At 35.2% G+C, this 16735-nt stretch overlaps 1 protein-coding gene across 1 annotated transcript in view; it reads right to left on the bottom strand.

The window, feature by feature from the left end:
* Positions 1-764: 764 nt before the first annotated feature.
* LOC136026902 (2-oxoisovalerate dehydrogenase subunit alpha, mitochondrial-like) overlaps positions 765-16735 on the bottom strand; it is a gene marked incomplete in the record, with an annotated part of 36758 nt that continues 20787 nt past the window's right edge. Inside the window, 3 exon segments of the mRNA XM_065703723.1 lie at positions 765-921; positions 11604-11698; positions 14330-14501. Of these exon segments, the coding sequence (XP_065559795.1) occupies positions 846-921; positions 11604-11698; positions 14330-14501 (343 nt within the window).

Here is a 16735-nt window from a genome sequence, read left to right as displayed (position 1 = left end):
CCCCCCATTGCGCTTCCTGGCTGAAGGGCCAAGAAACGGAGATCAGCACCGCCGGTACGGACTGTAAAGTCTAATGCCGTATCCTTTACCTTACCTTTACCTAAACTTCACAGATACAGACATGTTGCACATATTTTGATTCTCGGAAAAACAAATTTTAAAAATGGCGTTTAGTTTTTTACAAAGTTTGTACTTTCTTGAAATTCCTGATTAAAACAAAATTTTTCTCCTAACTTAATCGATTAACAAAAAGCTACCAATTTCAGTACCAGTTCTAAAGGTTACTTATGAAAAACAGCTCAGGGTAGCTCTGTCAAATTCCATATTATGCTAAAGGAAGATTGCATCAACAAAAGGGCAGCATAAACACGGACACTTGGGGAGGTCGAAATCGTATTATCTCACCCAGGAACGGACTCAGGGTGTGCTTCATCCCCCCCTCCGAAATTCTAAATTTTACCGAACTTCTGAACACTCATTATCAACACAAAAAATGCACATTAAGTACTTGATTTGTTTTTGGAAAAAACTAGCAATAGTCACAAACATCCTTAAAAATCTATATATTGCCTTATAGATATTGATAATATAAACATAAATCTTAAAAAATCTTAAATAAATCTTAAAAAAAGTAACTAATTTTCTAGAAATATTGTGTTCAACCCTAATCGTTTGACTTCTTGTTGGGGAAATAAAAAATTCTTGGCATATTCCCAGGTCTTGGTATCTGATTTCTCTCTGATAAACTACTAATCCAAAAGCAATAATTACAAGATAATTTAATAGCTAAAAATAAGAAGAAATGCTATCAACAAGATTGTATTATACAATAATTAATTATTAATTCATTTAACAAATGACTTAACCTGGTAATGTTCTTCATATTTCTTAACATGCTCCTGCATCTGCTTCATTTGCTCCCTAAAAAAAAAAAGAACATTAAACCATAAACTTCAAATACCCACTCTACTGTACCAACCACTACCACTCAGTTATTCTCAGCTATTACCAGCCTCACCGACATCGAATCATTGACCTGGCTTAAAAAAACAGCTAATGGGCAATTACAAATTGTATAAAACATTTGTTTTATAGAGAGTAGAAGTAGGATTTATTCTTAATTCCCATAATATAAAAATGTGAAGGAACCTCAAATGTGAAGGAGCCCGTAAATCTCAAGGTAAAGCTGACGTAAAGCAAACAATTTGGTAAAAATTTCACTCTTAGAGAAGGGGCATTGCCTAATCGCTCCATATTCATTCGTTACGGCGGAGTTGACGCTGAGTTGTTAAGTTGCAAAACTGTTTGAATACCCGCAACCACGGTTTTCATTTCGCAGTGAAGTGCTCATAAGGTTTGTGTGCGTTCATAACTTGAGTCAGGTGTTCCTGAGTTCAAGTCAGAAAAACCTCTCCCAAAATGAGCCTAATTCCAAGGAAGGCCACTTCTCATTTTTAGAATAAGCTTTTGAATTTCCTAAATGAATTTTCTTATCCGAGCAGCACATAACTGAGACTCTGTGTTCTTTTCACAGGAAAGCAATTTGTGTTTTAGACAATTTAGGGTTTTGAATTCTCAGTAGGCAAATTGTTAGACTACCTGCTCTTCTAAATCATAAAAATTTTCATAGCAAAACAACTCCAATCTCATTCCTGATCAAATATTAAAAAACAAGTTTTTTTTAACTGAATAAATTATTACATAAATTATTTCGTATATGAAAGGGGCTGTCCTCTCCTTTACACCCCCTCTCTTTACGCTTAAGTTTGACTCTTTCTCACAACTCACCTTTTTAAAACAATAAAAAAATTTAGCGTAAAGAGCGGGGCGTTGAGGAGGGGGTAGCCCCTTTCATATGCGGAATAATTTATGTTCGTTTTAAGTTGTAATGTTGCTTCTTGCTTTCAGTTGAAACAACATTGTTTTTTTTATATTTAATTGCTGATCTTTTTTTAAATAATGATGGGAAATCTAGTTTCCCCTTTATGGAAAATTGGCTTCTCCCATGAGAAATTTCTCCATGGAAGGATTCTCCCACAGAGCTAAAATTAGCGATATTTCCGGAACTAATTTAGTAAGGCATAGTAACAGAACGACCAAAGAGGTCAAACTATTTTTGTGAAAATGAAAGTCACAAGTTGAACAATTTTCAAATGACTGAAACGAATCAATGAATGAAAGAAAAGATGTTTAACCCCCTCATATACCTATTAATTTATGTTCGTTTTAAGTTTTAATGCTGTTCCTTACTTTCAGTTGGAAAAAAACTTGTTTTTTTTTTATCTAATAATAACCACAAGCCGAAGACATAAAATATTTTTGGTTTATTATTATATAGAAATCATAGTTATGAAACTGCTCCGGATAAAATTAAATGCTAGAATTCGCCGAAAAATAGCACAAACAAATTATTGTTTATATTGGCCATTATTTAACAAAATTCGAACGTCAGCGTAAAGAGCGAGGTATTGACGAAGGGGTGGATTCCCTCATATATGTAATAAGAGGGGGTAAGCTCCTCATCCATACCTCGCTCTTTACGCTTAAGTTCGAATTTTGATCCAATTTTATAAGAATGACCCGTAAATCACAAAGGCTATTTAATTAGAATAAATAGCTCTTCTGAAATTACTAAAAATACTTAAGTGTAAAGACCGAGGTATTGACGAGGGGAAGAACCCCCTCACATACGTAATAATTTCTTATCGTTTTGAGTTTTAATGTTGCTCCTTACTTTCAGTTGAATAAACTGAATAATAATTTTTTTTTATTTAACTTCTGATTTTTTTTAAATAATGCTGGGAAATTCAGCGCCCCCTTCATGGAAATTCTCTTCCCATGAAAAGATTCTCCCACGTAACCCAATCCTCCCGATCCCCAGCCTCCACTAGAAAAATCAGTTTACTTCCCAATAACCAATACTATACGTAAACAATGGGCAAAGTTCATAACTTGCAGTCCTTCCCCCGAGGACTGTGGGGGAATATGTTGTCCTCAAAGACATAGTTATTCGATTTTTCGACTACGCTGAACAAAATACCTATCTCAATATTTTGATCCGGTGACTTTGGGAAAAAATGAACGTGGGAGGGGCCTAGTTGCCCTCCAATTTTTTGGTCCCTTAAAAAGACACTAGAACTTTTAATTTCCGTTCAAATGAGCCCTCTCGCGACCTTCTAGGACCACTGGGTCGATACGATCGCCCCTGAAAAAAAAACGAAAAAGACAAATAAACACGCATCCGTGACCTTTCTTCTGGCAAAACAAACAAAATTCCACATTTTTGCAGATAGGAGCTTGAAACGTTTACAGTAGGGTTCTCTGATACGCTGAATGTGATGGTGTGACTTTCATTAAGATTATATCATTTACAAGGGGTACTTTTCCCCTCTTTTCAAAAACAAGGCAAATTTTCTCAGGCTGGTAACTTCGGAAGGGTAAGATTAAACTTGATGAAACTTATATGTTTAAAATCAGCATAAGATCGATTCTTTTGACATTTCATAGCTATCAAAATTCCATATTTAAGTTTCAGTTACTATTGAGCCGGGTTGCTCCTTATTTACTGTTCGTTACAACAAACTGTTTGATATCCTATGTGAATGGATATTACATTTTTTTTATAAAAGAGAGGAACAAAACAAAAATAATTATTCAGAATAAAAAAAATAATTTTGAGAAAACAAAGATTATTTTTGAGATCCGTTTTGAGAATTATCCTTTGAGAATCAGAGAATTATCTTGGGATAGATATATTGGGATCTTAGAGATAAATATATTTATTTTGTACTAGCTGTTGGGGTGGCGCTTTAAGTCATCCCAACACCTAGTTGGTGGGGGCGCTTCGCGTCCCCCCCAAGCCCCCCTGCGCGCGTAAGTCGTTACGCGCCATTGTAGTTGTGTCCCTATGTCCCACCTGTGAATATATATATATATATATATATATATACTAGCTGTTGGGGTGGCGCTTCGCGCCACCCCAACACCTAGTTGGTGGGGGCGCTTCGCGCCCCCCCCAAGCCCCCCCGCGCGCGTAAGTCGTTACGCGCCATGTTAGTTACGCGCCATTGTAGTTGTGTCCCTATGTCCCACCTGTGAATATAGATAGATAGATATATATATATATATATATATATATATATATATATATATATATATATATATATATATATATATATATATATATATATATATATATATATATATATGTTTTTAACTACGTAAAACTTGCGAATATACAACATTCTTTGCTGTCCCATTGTCTGTGCATATAAATAGATTGTCAGGTTTACCGACTCTTGAACATGCAACATATAATGGTCAATGGGAAAACAATCCGTATTCAGATCTATACCTCATGATTCTAATGATTGCCCTTGAGCTTTGTTGATGGTGATTGCTAATCGACCATTCCCTGAGTCGCCATCGTCATTTATATATCCCCCTGTGCACCCCGGCGTCCCCTTTGTAGTTATGTCCCTGTGTCCCGGTCGTCATTTATATTCCCTGTGTCCCGGTCGTCATTTGTGTCCCGGTGTCCCAGTCTCTGATTTCTCTTTGAGTGTCCCGGGCGTCATTTATATTCCTTGTGTCCCGGTGTCCCGGTCGTCATTTATATCCCTCTGTGCCCCCCGGCGTCCCCGTTGTAGTTGTGTCATTTATATTCCCTGTGTCCCGGTCGTCATCCCGGTATACATTCGTTTTTGAATTGGTATATGATGAAATAAATTTTTAATTTTTCCCCTTTTTTTCCTTTTAGTTTTTTTTTATTGGTTTTGACCTTTTTTTAGGTTTTTTAGTTTTTTTTCTTTTTTCTTTTTAGTTTTTTTTGAATTTTTTATCTTTTTAGTTTTTTTATTTTTATTTATATTTTTTTAGTTTTCTTTTTCTCCTTTATTTTTCAGTTTTTTTTTCCTTTTTTTAGTTTTTTTTTTCTTTTTAGTTCTTTTAGTTTTTACCTTTTTTAGTTTTTTTTTAGTTTTTTAGATGAAAATTTTTTTAGTTTTATTCCTTTTTTTCTTTTCAGTTTTTTATTGGTTTTTACCTTTTTTTTAGCTTTTTTAGTTTTTTTTTCGTTTTTTCTTTTTACTTTTTTTTTAGTTTTTATCTTTTTTATTTTATTTTATTTTTATTCTTAATTTTTTTTTTATTAGTTTTTAGTTTTTTTTTGTACTTTTTGCCTTTTTTAGTTTTTTTAGTTCTTTTTTTAGTTTTTAGATTTTTACCTTTTTTAGCCTAACCAGGATTTGAACCTGGGACCTTCATTCTCCGTTCTGACACCCTCTCTCACCGAGTGACTACTCCAGCATGTTCATTTTGGTGTTTTAAATGGTATATTATTAACCAAAATAATGTGTTTTACAATATACTAAGCATCGTCATAACAAAAATGACGACAACTAATTTCATGACGTCAGTCAACACAGAAATTAAGTTCTGAAATTAAGTCATGAAATTAGTTGCCGTCATTTTTGCTTTGACGGTGACGTCATTCAAGTTATATAAGACATATGTTCACGTAGAAATCTATTAATGTTTAAGTTTACAATGACTGATGAAGATGCTCAAAGAGTCTATGCCAAAAAACTTGCTGCTGATAGAGAAAGTCAGAAAAGAAAGCGTGCCGAGGAACTATCAGCAGCATTTTTTTTGGCATCACCCTCACCCTCAAAAGGGCCTGTCAAGATTGTGGCCTCTATTAGGTTTTCCATTGTTTTTTTCACGGCAAGTCGCGTGCCATTGCAAAGCTTTGGTGGGTTGATATTTCTTAAAAGTATTATTGGTACGCCTAGTTTTAGTTGTAGCACGTGTGGTGGAAACCCTGAAAGATCTATGGAATTTAAAAATTCAGATGGATAATTAACCGCTTCATTTGGTTCCAAAACTGTGTCGGCTGACTTGTAAAGGACTGCCTGGTCTCGAATCTTGGTCAAAACAATATTGTTGATTTCGTGGACGTCTATATTTTTGGGTGCGAGAATCGCTCTTTCACTTAGCCATTTATTATTTTTATAATTTTTTAGAATATTCGGAAATACTTTTTCAATCAATTCATTTTTGGACGTCACTAAATTACAGAAATCAGCAGGTAGTTGTATACGTCCTGAAATTGAGTCTACTGGGAGCTTTCCGTTTCCAATTGCCAGCAATTGATCTGAAAATGTTTGACCAGAGTCATCGTTTTGCAATCGGACACGCATATTTGTAGTTAATTTTAATATTTTCACGTGTGCCCATAAATTAGAATTTTTCAGGCAAGCATTCATTTCGTCTGCAGGAGTTGATCTAGGTATTATAGGTAATGTTTGCCTGAAATCTCCCGCAAGCAATATTAATGTGCTGCCAAAGGGTTTCGACTTCCCTCTCAAATCTTTCAAGCATTGATCCAGAGCCTCGAGCGATTTTTTGTGTGCCATTGTGCACTCATCCCAAATAATAAGTTTGCATTGCTGCAATACTTTACCCATCCCAGATGATTTGGAAATATTGCACGTGGAAGTTTCTGTAGAATGCAAATTCAGAGGCAATTTCAAAGCGGAATGAGCAGTTCTTCGACCAGGCAGCAATGTTGCGGCTATTCCGGACGATGCAATTGCCAACGCTATATCATTTTTTGATCGAATTGATGCCAGAATCAGTTTTATCACAAACCTTTTACCAGTACCTCCTGGTGCATCCAAAAAGAAAATTTCTCCAACGTTGTTATCGACACAATGCATTATCGTATCATAAATGTCTTTTTGTTCCGACATTAACTTGGAAATGTTATTTTGTACATACGACAATAGATCACTCGTACTGTAACTTTGTTCACGATCCAATTCTACACATGTCGAAACAGCAGCGATACGGTTAGGTGAAGGCATTCCCAAATCCTGAAGAGGTTTGTTTGCCATACGTACGCACAAATCTTCTATAATAACTAAAGTGTAGTTATAAATTTCTGATGTAAAATCAAAAGTCATATCTGACGTCTCTAACTGTTTTCGATGGAGTATATCTTCGGACATTTTGACTTATATTTTCCCCATAACTCTGTAGGAGCTGATGGAGAGCAAGTTGTTAAAATGATGCCAAACAATGCACGAATTTGACTTGGGGTTGACGTTTCGCACGCGTCATTGATGCAGTTATCCCAGTGTTGGTCATTCTCCAATAAATTCAGAGCTTGGCATGCACTACGGTAAGTGTCATGTATAGTACCGTTTACAGTTCTCAAATACTCAAAGGATGTCGGACCGGGTACATTCACCAAAAGCAGGCGTAGAAAGAAGCATTCATGTTGATTGGGGTGAACGGTGTAGAGTCTTCCTATCGTGGTATCTTTGAAGATGGTAGGTTGGCCGTCGACTGACTTACCCTGTTTTCGACGTTCAAATACTTTATTTTTAGTATTCCACGTGTAATACGAAGGCACTTCAGTATACAGCAGTTTTTTTGCAAAAGAATCATTTTTACAAAGCGAAAAAAAAGCTGTTAATGTTGTATCCGGTGGATTCAGGGCTCTTTGTTGCACGTTGGTTTCCGTGAAATAAACACGTTGACCATTCTGTAAATGTACCGCTAAGTGAACAACAGCTGGACTACGTTCATGTATCGGAAATGAAAGAATTCGCCAAACAGCTTCATTACTGCTTATGTATCTTCCAGCCTGATATTGTACGATTTCGTCGAAATCTTTGATTTCGGGCTGCAAGCCAAAAACTGCCATGTAACTGCCTTTGTTGACGTATTTACATATGTATTTGATTGCCTTTACGGAGTTACAGTATTCAACGTTTATGTGTGCATTAAATGTTTTTGATAATAATGGGGAATATGGAACAACTCACTGGTTATCTACTTCGATGGTGGTACCGTTACGCTTCTTTATTATTGCTGTTTTACCGCCATCTTCAGTAGATCTTCTTCTATATTGTGGGTAACCATCATTGCCAGTGTTTGATACTAAAAGTCGAGGATATTGCTTTGTGCACCTTCCTTTGGCCATGCATGGTGAATTTTCGTTCAGTGCACCGTAAGGTCCATGTATCATATTTTTTACAATAATATCATGTAACCCCTTATCGACATTTTTATCAGGTATTTCAGCGGAAATCACATTATCAATTTCGTTCGAAGTAATTTTTTTATGTAGCCAGATTAGTATATGTGCGTGTGGCAAACCTCGTTTTTGCCATTCCACTGAGTACATCCAGCATCACACTGACCCAAACACTTCAAGTTTTACTATGTAGTTTATCAGTGATTTCAACTTTTCCCGGAAGACACGGGCCGTAATGTCATGCCTATGAACCGCCGATTGTCCTTGAAGTAAAAGCTGCAGTATCTCGTCCCAAGATTGATTACATGTAAATGTAATAAATAAATCTGGACGACCATAGAGACGAACATACGCAATAGCATCTTGAGCATATTCATGCATATGACGGGGACTGCCAGCATATGACGAAGGTAAAATTGTTAATCTTCCAACGTTTGTGGTATTACCGTCATTTATAACTGCATCTCGCAAATGAATGTATTGTTCAGAGCGGAGCTTGGTCTGATTCAGGCGGATATATAGCAAACGTTCTGATTCAATTCACGGCATTTTAAAATATAAATTTCTTCATCCTGCCGAATCATTAGTCTATTGGAATAATAATGCATTGCACTGCATTTCTTATTCATTTCTTTGTTAGTGGCTGGATTCATCAATTTAATATTAAAGTGATAGCCGTCGGCTTCATCCCAAAAAATGATAGGATATTGTAGGGCATCGTAGCATCGATGAGTTTCAGCAATTCTTAACAACTGAGCGTTTCGCTTAGGAAGAATAATATCTCGAGGTAAAAACTGATCACCGACCATAACGATTGCCACTTCGTCGATAGTTGGAGCATTGTATCTACGCACATGTTGGCCAGGAGGCGTTTTGTCAGCGGAAATAACAATTTTATGCGTATCAGTAGGCATCAAATCGATGGCTGTTTTGAACAGACGCACTAAATTATTATTTTCGTGGAAAAGATGTTGCAATTGGGAAACGATTGTCCTTTCAACGTTGGGAGAAATTTCGCAACGTGCATTCAATTCAGAATTTCTATCACTGATGAAGTACAATTGTAAAAATTTATGATTCTCGCCTGAGAATGGTAGAAGGGACCCTGCTCTATGATAAATTTGCCCTTTTACTTTGAAAGTAGACATAAATTGATCTGGATTTTCGATTTGGGCTCCAAACGACGTCATTTGGAAACATGAGTTGTATTTTCTGATTTTTGACAAAAAACGCTTAGATTCTGACGTAGTTCCAGTAAAGAAAGTCTTCAATGGCTCTGGTGGTGCAGCCAATAGAGGAAGTTTAACTTTTCCTGAGGCGCAACACATTCCCATTGTTTCACCATTGAATTTCAAGGCCTTGCAATAGGGACAAATTTTAGACATTGTCCCGATTTGAACACATCTACTCAAGCTATAATCATCGACTGGGCTGTACCTGAATGCCATGCGATAACTCTCAGGTTGCTCTGATTACTCGGCACGCTTTCTTTTCTTACTTTCTCTATCAGCAGCAAGCCTGATTTTTTGCTGTTCTTGTGATTCCTCGGCACGCCTTCTTTTTTCACTTTCTCTTTTAGCAGCAAGTCTGCTTTCGCGTTGCTCTGGTAGTTCCTCGGCACGCTTTCTGTTCTTTCTTTCTCTATCAGCCTCAAGCCTGTTTCCTTGCTGTTCTTTTGATTCCTCGGCACGCTTTCTGTTCTTTCTTTCTCTATCAGCCTCAAGCCTGTTTCCTTGCTGTTCTTTTGATTCCTCGGCACGCTTTCTTTTCTGACTTTCTCTATCAGCAGCAAGTTTTTTGGCATAGACTCTTTGAGCACCTTCATCGGCTTTTGCCATTGTAAGTTCATCAGTCATTTTAAACTTAAACATTAATAGATTTCTACGTGAACATATATGTCTTAAATATTTTTAATGACGTCACCGTCATAGCAAAAATGACGACAACTAACTTCATGATTAAATATCTTTAATGACGTCACCGTCATAGCAAAAAATGACGACAACTAACTTCATGACGTCAGTCGACACAGAAACATGACGTCACCTGACAGACAGACACACAGACAGACAACTTATTTTTATATATATAGATAGATGTGCCGGTGTCCCGCTCGTCATTTGTGTCCCGATGTCCCGGTCTGTAATTTCGTCAGTCGAAAACATGACGTCAGTCGACACACAAACATGACGTCACCCGACAGACCCACACACACACAGACAACTTATTTTTACATATATAGATATTTTGTATTTATTATATGATCAAGTGGTCGAGATTTTTTCTCCTTTAGGCCACTTTCATTACTTTATGATAATACCATGTTTTATATTGGAACATTTTCTCACATGATATCTCACATTCAAACAATTTTTGATGATTAACTTAAAATTATAGAATTTGAGAATTAGGGATCCTTTGAGAATTAAAATCCGCTTTAACAATTGATTTATCCGATTAAGCAACTGATAAATGGAGATATTCTTACAATATTTACTTCAGAATGAAAAATTCTAGTTGAAATTTAGGCAGGTAAAGGAATTGAATCAGTCTCTAGATTCCCATGGTTATATCTCTGACTCTCACTAGCTAAAAAAAGGAAATAAAAAAAGGCTTATTTTAATAGGGCTCCATTGGAAAATGTTGATGTGAAATGATTTAGGTTTTGCTCAGGAAAGAGAGAGAGAGAGAGGGGGAAAAGAATGTAACTCCATTTCATTCTAGCTAAAATTTTCTAAATGGAATTTAGCAATCTATAAATAAACAAAATTGCAAAATAGTTCCTTCAAAATAGAAAATCCTGGCATAATTTCGGTAAGGGATGGGATCGAATCATTGAGTCAATTTGACTTTCACTAACTCCTCGAAGAAAAAACTTAAATAAAGACTAATCTTCGTGCTAATTTTTTTTTTAATTTCATTGAAATTGACGCTGTGAATGGATTTTGAAGAATTCTGTTTTTTGAAGAATTAAAATCTATTTATCAAAACTCCTGAGACATTTCCTTCAAAATGGAAAAATATGACCAAACTTCCGGTAATTATTTAGGAACTTCACCCCATTTTTAGACCCCTTGAACGAACGAGAAAAGATTTTACCCTCAAAATACCTCTGGCAAGCTCAGCTCTCACATTACCGAAATTGGTATTCTTGAAGCGAAGAATAATGCAATATAGAAGAAAATTGCAAAAAACAGAAAGTCTTGATAAAAGGAAATTCATAAAGGCCAATAAAAAAAAATAATAAAGCACCGTAAAAAAAAGTCTGCAGGTCAAAAAAATATTAAAGGCACAAATTTTTTTTTTTAAGTAATAAGGATTTACAGAAAATAAACGACATACGGAGTTAAAACGGAGTAAATAATATGAAACTGAGTTACATGTTAACATTAGAAGCAAGAAAACGGTATAGACTTCGAAAGATATACAGATCATACCAAAACCACATAAATGTCGCTTACAGCGAAAACAGTTTTTTTTGGAGAACCACACTTCCCCATATGTTTCATGTTTTTTGAGCCTTGAACCATTTTCAGGTAATTTCGTGCAGAGTACTCACCTAAGGTGCTGCGGCATCTCGTGATAAACATCTTTAAATAGTTCTGTCCAATTCGGTTTTAGCTTCTTTTCAGCACGTGCAAATGCTTGCAAAACCTGCAAAACAGTATTTTTTCAACTGCAAAGATTCAGAAAATAAACTAAGATTGATTTGTCTTTTATCCACCGGTTGTGGTAGGCATAACCAAGCGGAAGTTAACCTAGAGAAGAATACCCCTCTAAGTTCCAAAATGGGCAAAGCCACAAACTTCTCCTAAATTGGGAGGAGTTGAACTCTAGAAGTGAATATATCAGCAGCTACAAAACACCATCTACCCCTAAATGTTTTAGGGGGAGGGTAAACAAATACACCTTTAAACGTAAAGCAAGGTAAACAAAAAAACTCACATTTGTATTGTTCGAGCAATAGGAAAGGAAAATGATCTTCGAAAGAGCGACCTGTACGATGCGAACATGAAGGTACGATTCGTACTCAACAGGGTACGAAATAGGTACTTTTTTGTAAAAAGCTAAATGGATATAACCTTAAGACCATTATTCAAGAAGGCTTATGAATTAATCATGAAAGTAACCGATCAAGGTGAACAGTTGAACTGAGAAAGCACCCAATATTACCAACTTCAGTATCATCAATTGATTGGAGAAGTGCCAATAGACTTAATGATAAAATAATTTAAACTCCTATATGGGGCAACACCCAACAAAAGATCCTACTCTCGAGGGCAACGAAGTTTTAATTCATTGTTTTGGAAAGTTAAACATACTGATTTGTTGAATAGCCACTTTACTTCAAAATATAAGCCTGTTAAAGAAATATCGGTAAGCACGCCCAAGAAAATAATATGTCGCAATACCCAACAAAGATCCTACTTTCGAGGGCAACGAATTTTTAATTCATTGTTTTGGAAAGTTAAACATACTGATTTGTTGAAACTTTACTTCAAAATATAAGCCTGCTAAAGAAATATCGGTAAGCACGTGCGAGAAAATAATATGTCGCAATACCCCTTCCACCAAGCCTTGGTTTAATAGTATCTTAGTTACAATATGTTCTTGTTCGACAATATACCGAGGAGTTTCTATGCATTCGGCGATCTACCAAGCAATGATTAGTTAAAACTCGGAATTCTCCATTACAGTTCATCTCAGTAATCTTACTCATAAATATAAAGGTTGTTTCGGAAAGGCCGGTAAACATGGCTGCAAAAAAAAAAAAAAAAAAAAAAAAAAAAAAAAAAAAAAAAAAAAAAAAAATCGCATAAGCCTTTCTGTTTCATCCTTAGTTTAAAAACAATTTAGTGACATCCCAATAAAAATGGCTTTCTATGAACATATTGTTTGAAAAGAAGGTATGTTAAGGATCTGAAGAACCTTCCATAGCAAGTAAACAATATAGGCAAGCAAGCAAGGTATAGAAAATTAGCATTTATGGGTAAAATGTGCTTATTATGTTTCATGTAAAGAAGAGGAAAGGGTAGAAAGACGTATAAAGACACAAACATTTTTATACCAAACATTTTTTCTATACAAATGTGTGTTTATTATGTTTCATGTAAAGAAGAGGAAGGGGTAGAAAGACGGTAGAAAGACACAAACAACCTTCAGATAGTAAGTAAGCTAATGAAGCATAAGGTTCTTCAAGCGCTGCAAGCGAACATCATTTATCGAATTCAAATAATCTCTAAAAGTTTTTTTTTGAAAAAAAAGACAGCAGCGTGAGGAAGCTAGAGAAAAGAGAAGGAGGGAGACAGAGCATAAGAGTGAGAAAGAGAGAAAGACACCGCTAACCAAAAAAAACAAACAATTGCTTGACACGGACTCGTATAATTTCAAAACAAAGATTAAAATAAGAAAAAAGAAAAAAACGCAAGCAACGAAAATTGCTGTTTTAAATTGTGAGTTTTAAATACCGATTAATCCAAAATGCAGTCAACACATTCAGCTATTTTTTTTAAATTATCCTTTCTGTCCATGTGTAGGTACTACTGGAGATGACGACCAATAATAATGGACGTAAAGGTTTTTTTTTTTAATTTCATATTATCACATCAATACACAAAAACACATCATCACATTATTTTATAAAGACCGACAATTATAAGCATCGCTTTGAGCACCCAAACTGAAAATTAAATTAGGATATTTGATAGAATCGTGAGGGTACATCTCTCTCGTAGATAACTTTGAAGACCACACTGCCTTTCCATGACGAAAGTATAACAGTTCAAAATAGGGATGAAACCTTTTAATAGACAGCGAACAGATATAAAATTTTTAACTGGATATTTCGAACATTTATACATTGTTCATCATCAGCAGTAAAACTAAAAGACATCAATAAAAACAAACAAAATTTATACCCAATAAACTAATTACATACAGTTTATCTGACATATCAGGTGGACATAAATCTAATGAACCGGAACCGAACTGGTCAAGGAGATTTTCTTTCGCTGTTGCATTGAAAAAAAATAAGAGCAATAAACTATATGTAATTAGTTTGTTGGGTATAAATTTTGTTTGTTTTTACTGATGTCTTTTAGTTTTACTGCTGATGATGAACACTCTATATGTTTTCGAAATATCCAGTTAAAAATTTTATATCTGTTCACTGTCTATTCAAAGGTTTCATCCGTAAATGAACTGTTATACTTTTGTACATCTCCCTCCTTTTATTGACACTAGACATCGAAAAAGTGATAACATATACAGATGAAAAAAAGGTACCTCTTTTTTATTCTGCTCCTTCCATGCTTTTTCTTTAGCATCGTCCCACCAGCCTTTTGATACCAAATAGTACTTTAGCCTGGCTATAGGATGATCCCTTTCATCCCAATAACGAACTTCGTCAACGGAACGATACGCAGTGCTGTCATCTGAAGTACTATGATGACCAAGTCTGATTAAAAAAAAAATAATTAACCATTCATTTATATGATTCCGCAGACATAATTACTTTAACATACAGAGCCAAAATTATAGAAGAAACACTATTACGCGAGAATATTATAAATTCCGAAAATAAAAAGCTTAGAAAATAATCGTGTTCAGATCCATTGCTACCACTAACAAGTCATTGCAGCCTCAAGCCACCTGGTGAAAAACAGTTAGCAAGCTGTTCCTCCACTCAACTATATTCAGAGCGTCACTCTTTACTTCCCCGCAGGAAGTTACCACTTCCTTTACACCTTTCTTATTACCTTCTCCCATTCAAATGGAGCATTATTCCTTAATACCCTCAATGACTTGATGGCATTTCCCTAAGTAGTTTCAAATAGAGAAATCCCTGCAAGCAAGAACCAGCAAATGCAACAGCAGGCACCAACTTTGCATTTCAGGTACATACAGCTGTATATAGCTGAATAGTGATGTTTCAAAGTCCCTTAATATTTCATCGCCTTTTAACTTTATCGGTAAGGTCAAATTTCAATCCTCTAACTGCGTGGCATATTATATGAAGCACGATAGGCCTTTTTCAGGAACTCTATAAAGCGTAGTCTAGCAAAGATAAAATTTCATATAGTTCCTCCACCCAACTATATTCAGAGCTTCACTCTTTACTTCCCCGCATGAAGTTACCACTCCCTCTACACCTTTCTTATTACCTTTTTTCACTCAAATTTTAGTTTTCATTTGAAAATTTTAGTTTTCACTTGGTATTTGCTATGTTGCCCAAAAGAATGATTTTTCGAAAACTACGCTTCTTCATCCTTAAAACGTGATCTAACCATGTTTATGTTTCATTCATTACAGCCCTAGATAGCAGGACTGAACGATACGCAGTGCTGTCATCTGAAGTACTATGATGACCAAGTCTGATTCAAAAATGATAATTAACTATTCACTTATATGATTCCACAGACTTAACCACAACAGTATGTTTTTAACATATATTATTTTAATAATATTAATTTTAATTTCAATTCCATCTTAATTTTTCTTATTGTTAAATTAACTCTTGTTATTATTAATTTAAATTAAAATTACTTCATCATACGGAGCTAAAATTCTAGAGGAAACACTATTAAGCGAGAATAGTATAAATTCTGAAAATAAAAAGCTTAGAAAATAATCGTTTTCAGGTCCATTGCTACCATTAACAGACCATTGCATTTACTTATTTACAGACTACTATAAGCTGTACTAGGTAAATAGGGAATATTTTGCCTAGGACAAATTGCTTTCTTTTGCAGGAACTCTCTATAAAGCGTAGTCTAGCAAAGATAAAATTTCATATAGTTCCCCCACCCAACTATATTCAGAGCTTCACTATTTACTTCCCTGCATGAAGTTACCACTCCCTTTATACCTTTCTCAGTACCTTTTTTCACTCAAATTTTAGTCTTCATTTGAAAATTTTAGTTTTCACTTGGCATTGGCTATGTTGCCCAAAAGAATGATTTTTTGAGTTATATTTCTTCATCCTAAAACGTGACCAAACCAGCTTCGTCTTTCATTCATTGCAGCCCTAGATAGCAGGATTGAACCGCATTTTTGAGAGAGATTGTTCCTTAAACAAGAACTAAAAGCTATGCTTAGAAATTCTTCTGAAAATCACCTAGCAAGCCCTCCAACATTTTTTGAATCACCTGCGTTTCAGAGCTATACCTGATAGTGATAATTACCACGGCTTTAAGCCTAAAACCTACAGAAATCAACTTACATGCCTATCAATTTTGTCTAGGTTTCAATAAAACTGTTATTAACAACTCCTAGCCACCTGAGACCAACAAAGCTGTAGACGCTCCTCTTGCATCCCATTCCGTTCAAAGCTTTACTAATTACTTCCTCGCATGAAATCCCAATTTTTGTTTAAATACATCGTTTTACCTATTAAAGGATTTAAACCCTTAAGTTATACCTACCATTTAACATCATGCTTTCCTTTAGTCCTTTCTGCACTCCTTATGACAAAATTCCATCGGACTAGTCCGTATAAACGTGAATAGAAAACTGCTGCTTAAAGGCTGATTCCACACCAGACCAACTATTAATTTCACTTCCTATCTTAAACACAGCAGTACATTTTTTACACATATTATTTTAATAATATTAATTTTAATTCCATATTAATTTTTCTTATTATTAAACTAACTGTTGTTATTATTAAGTTAAATTAAAATTAATTTCAAA

Source organism: Artemia franciscana, chromosome 5, assembly GCF_032884065.1.
Source record: "Artemia franciscana chromosome 5, ASM3288406v1, whole genome shotgun sequence".
NCBI lineage: Eukaryota > Metazoa > Arthropoda > Branchiopoda > Anostraca > Artemiidae > Artemia > Artemia franciscana.
The sequence above is the reverse complement of the archived record's forward strand: the minus strand, read 5'-3'. Positions and strand labels throughout refer to the sequence as shown.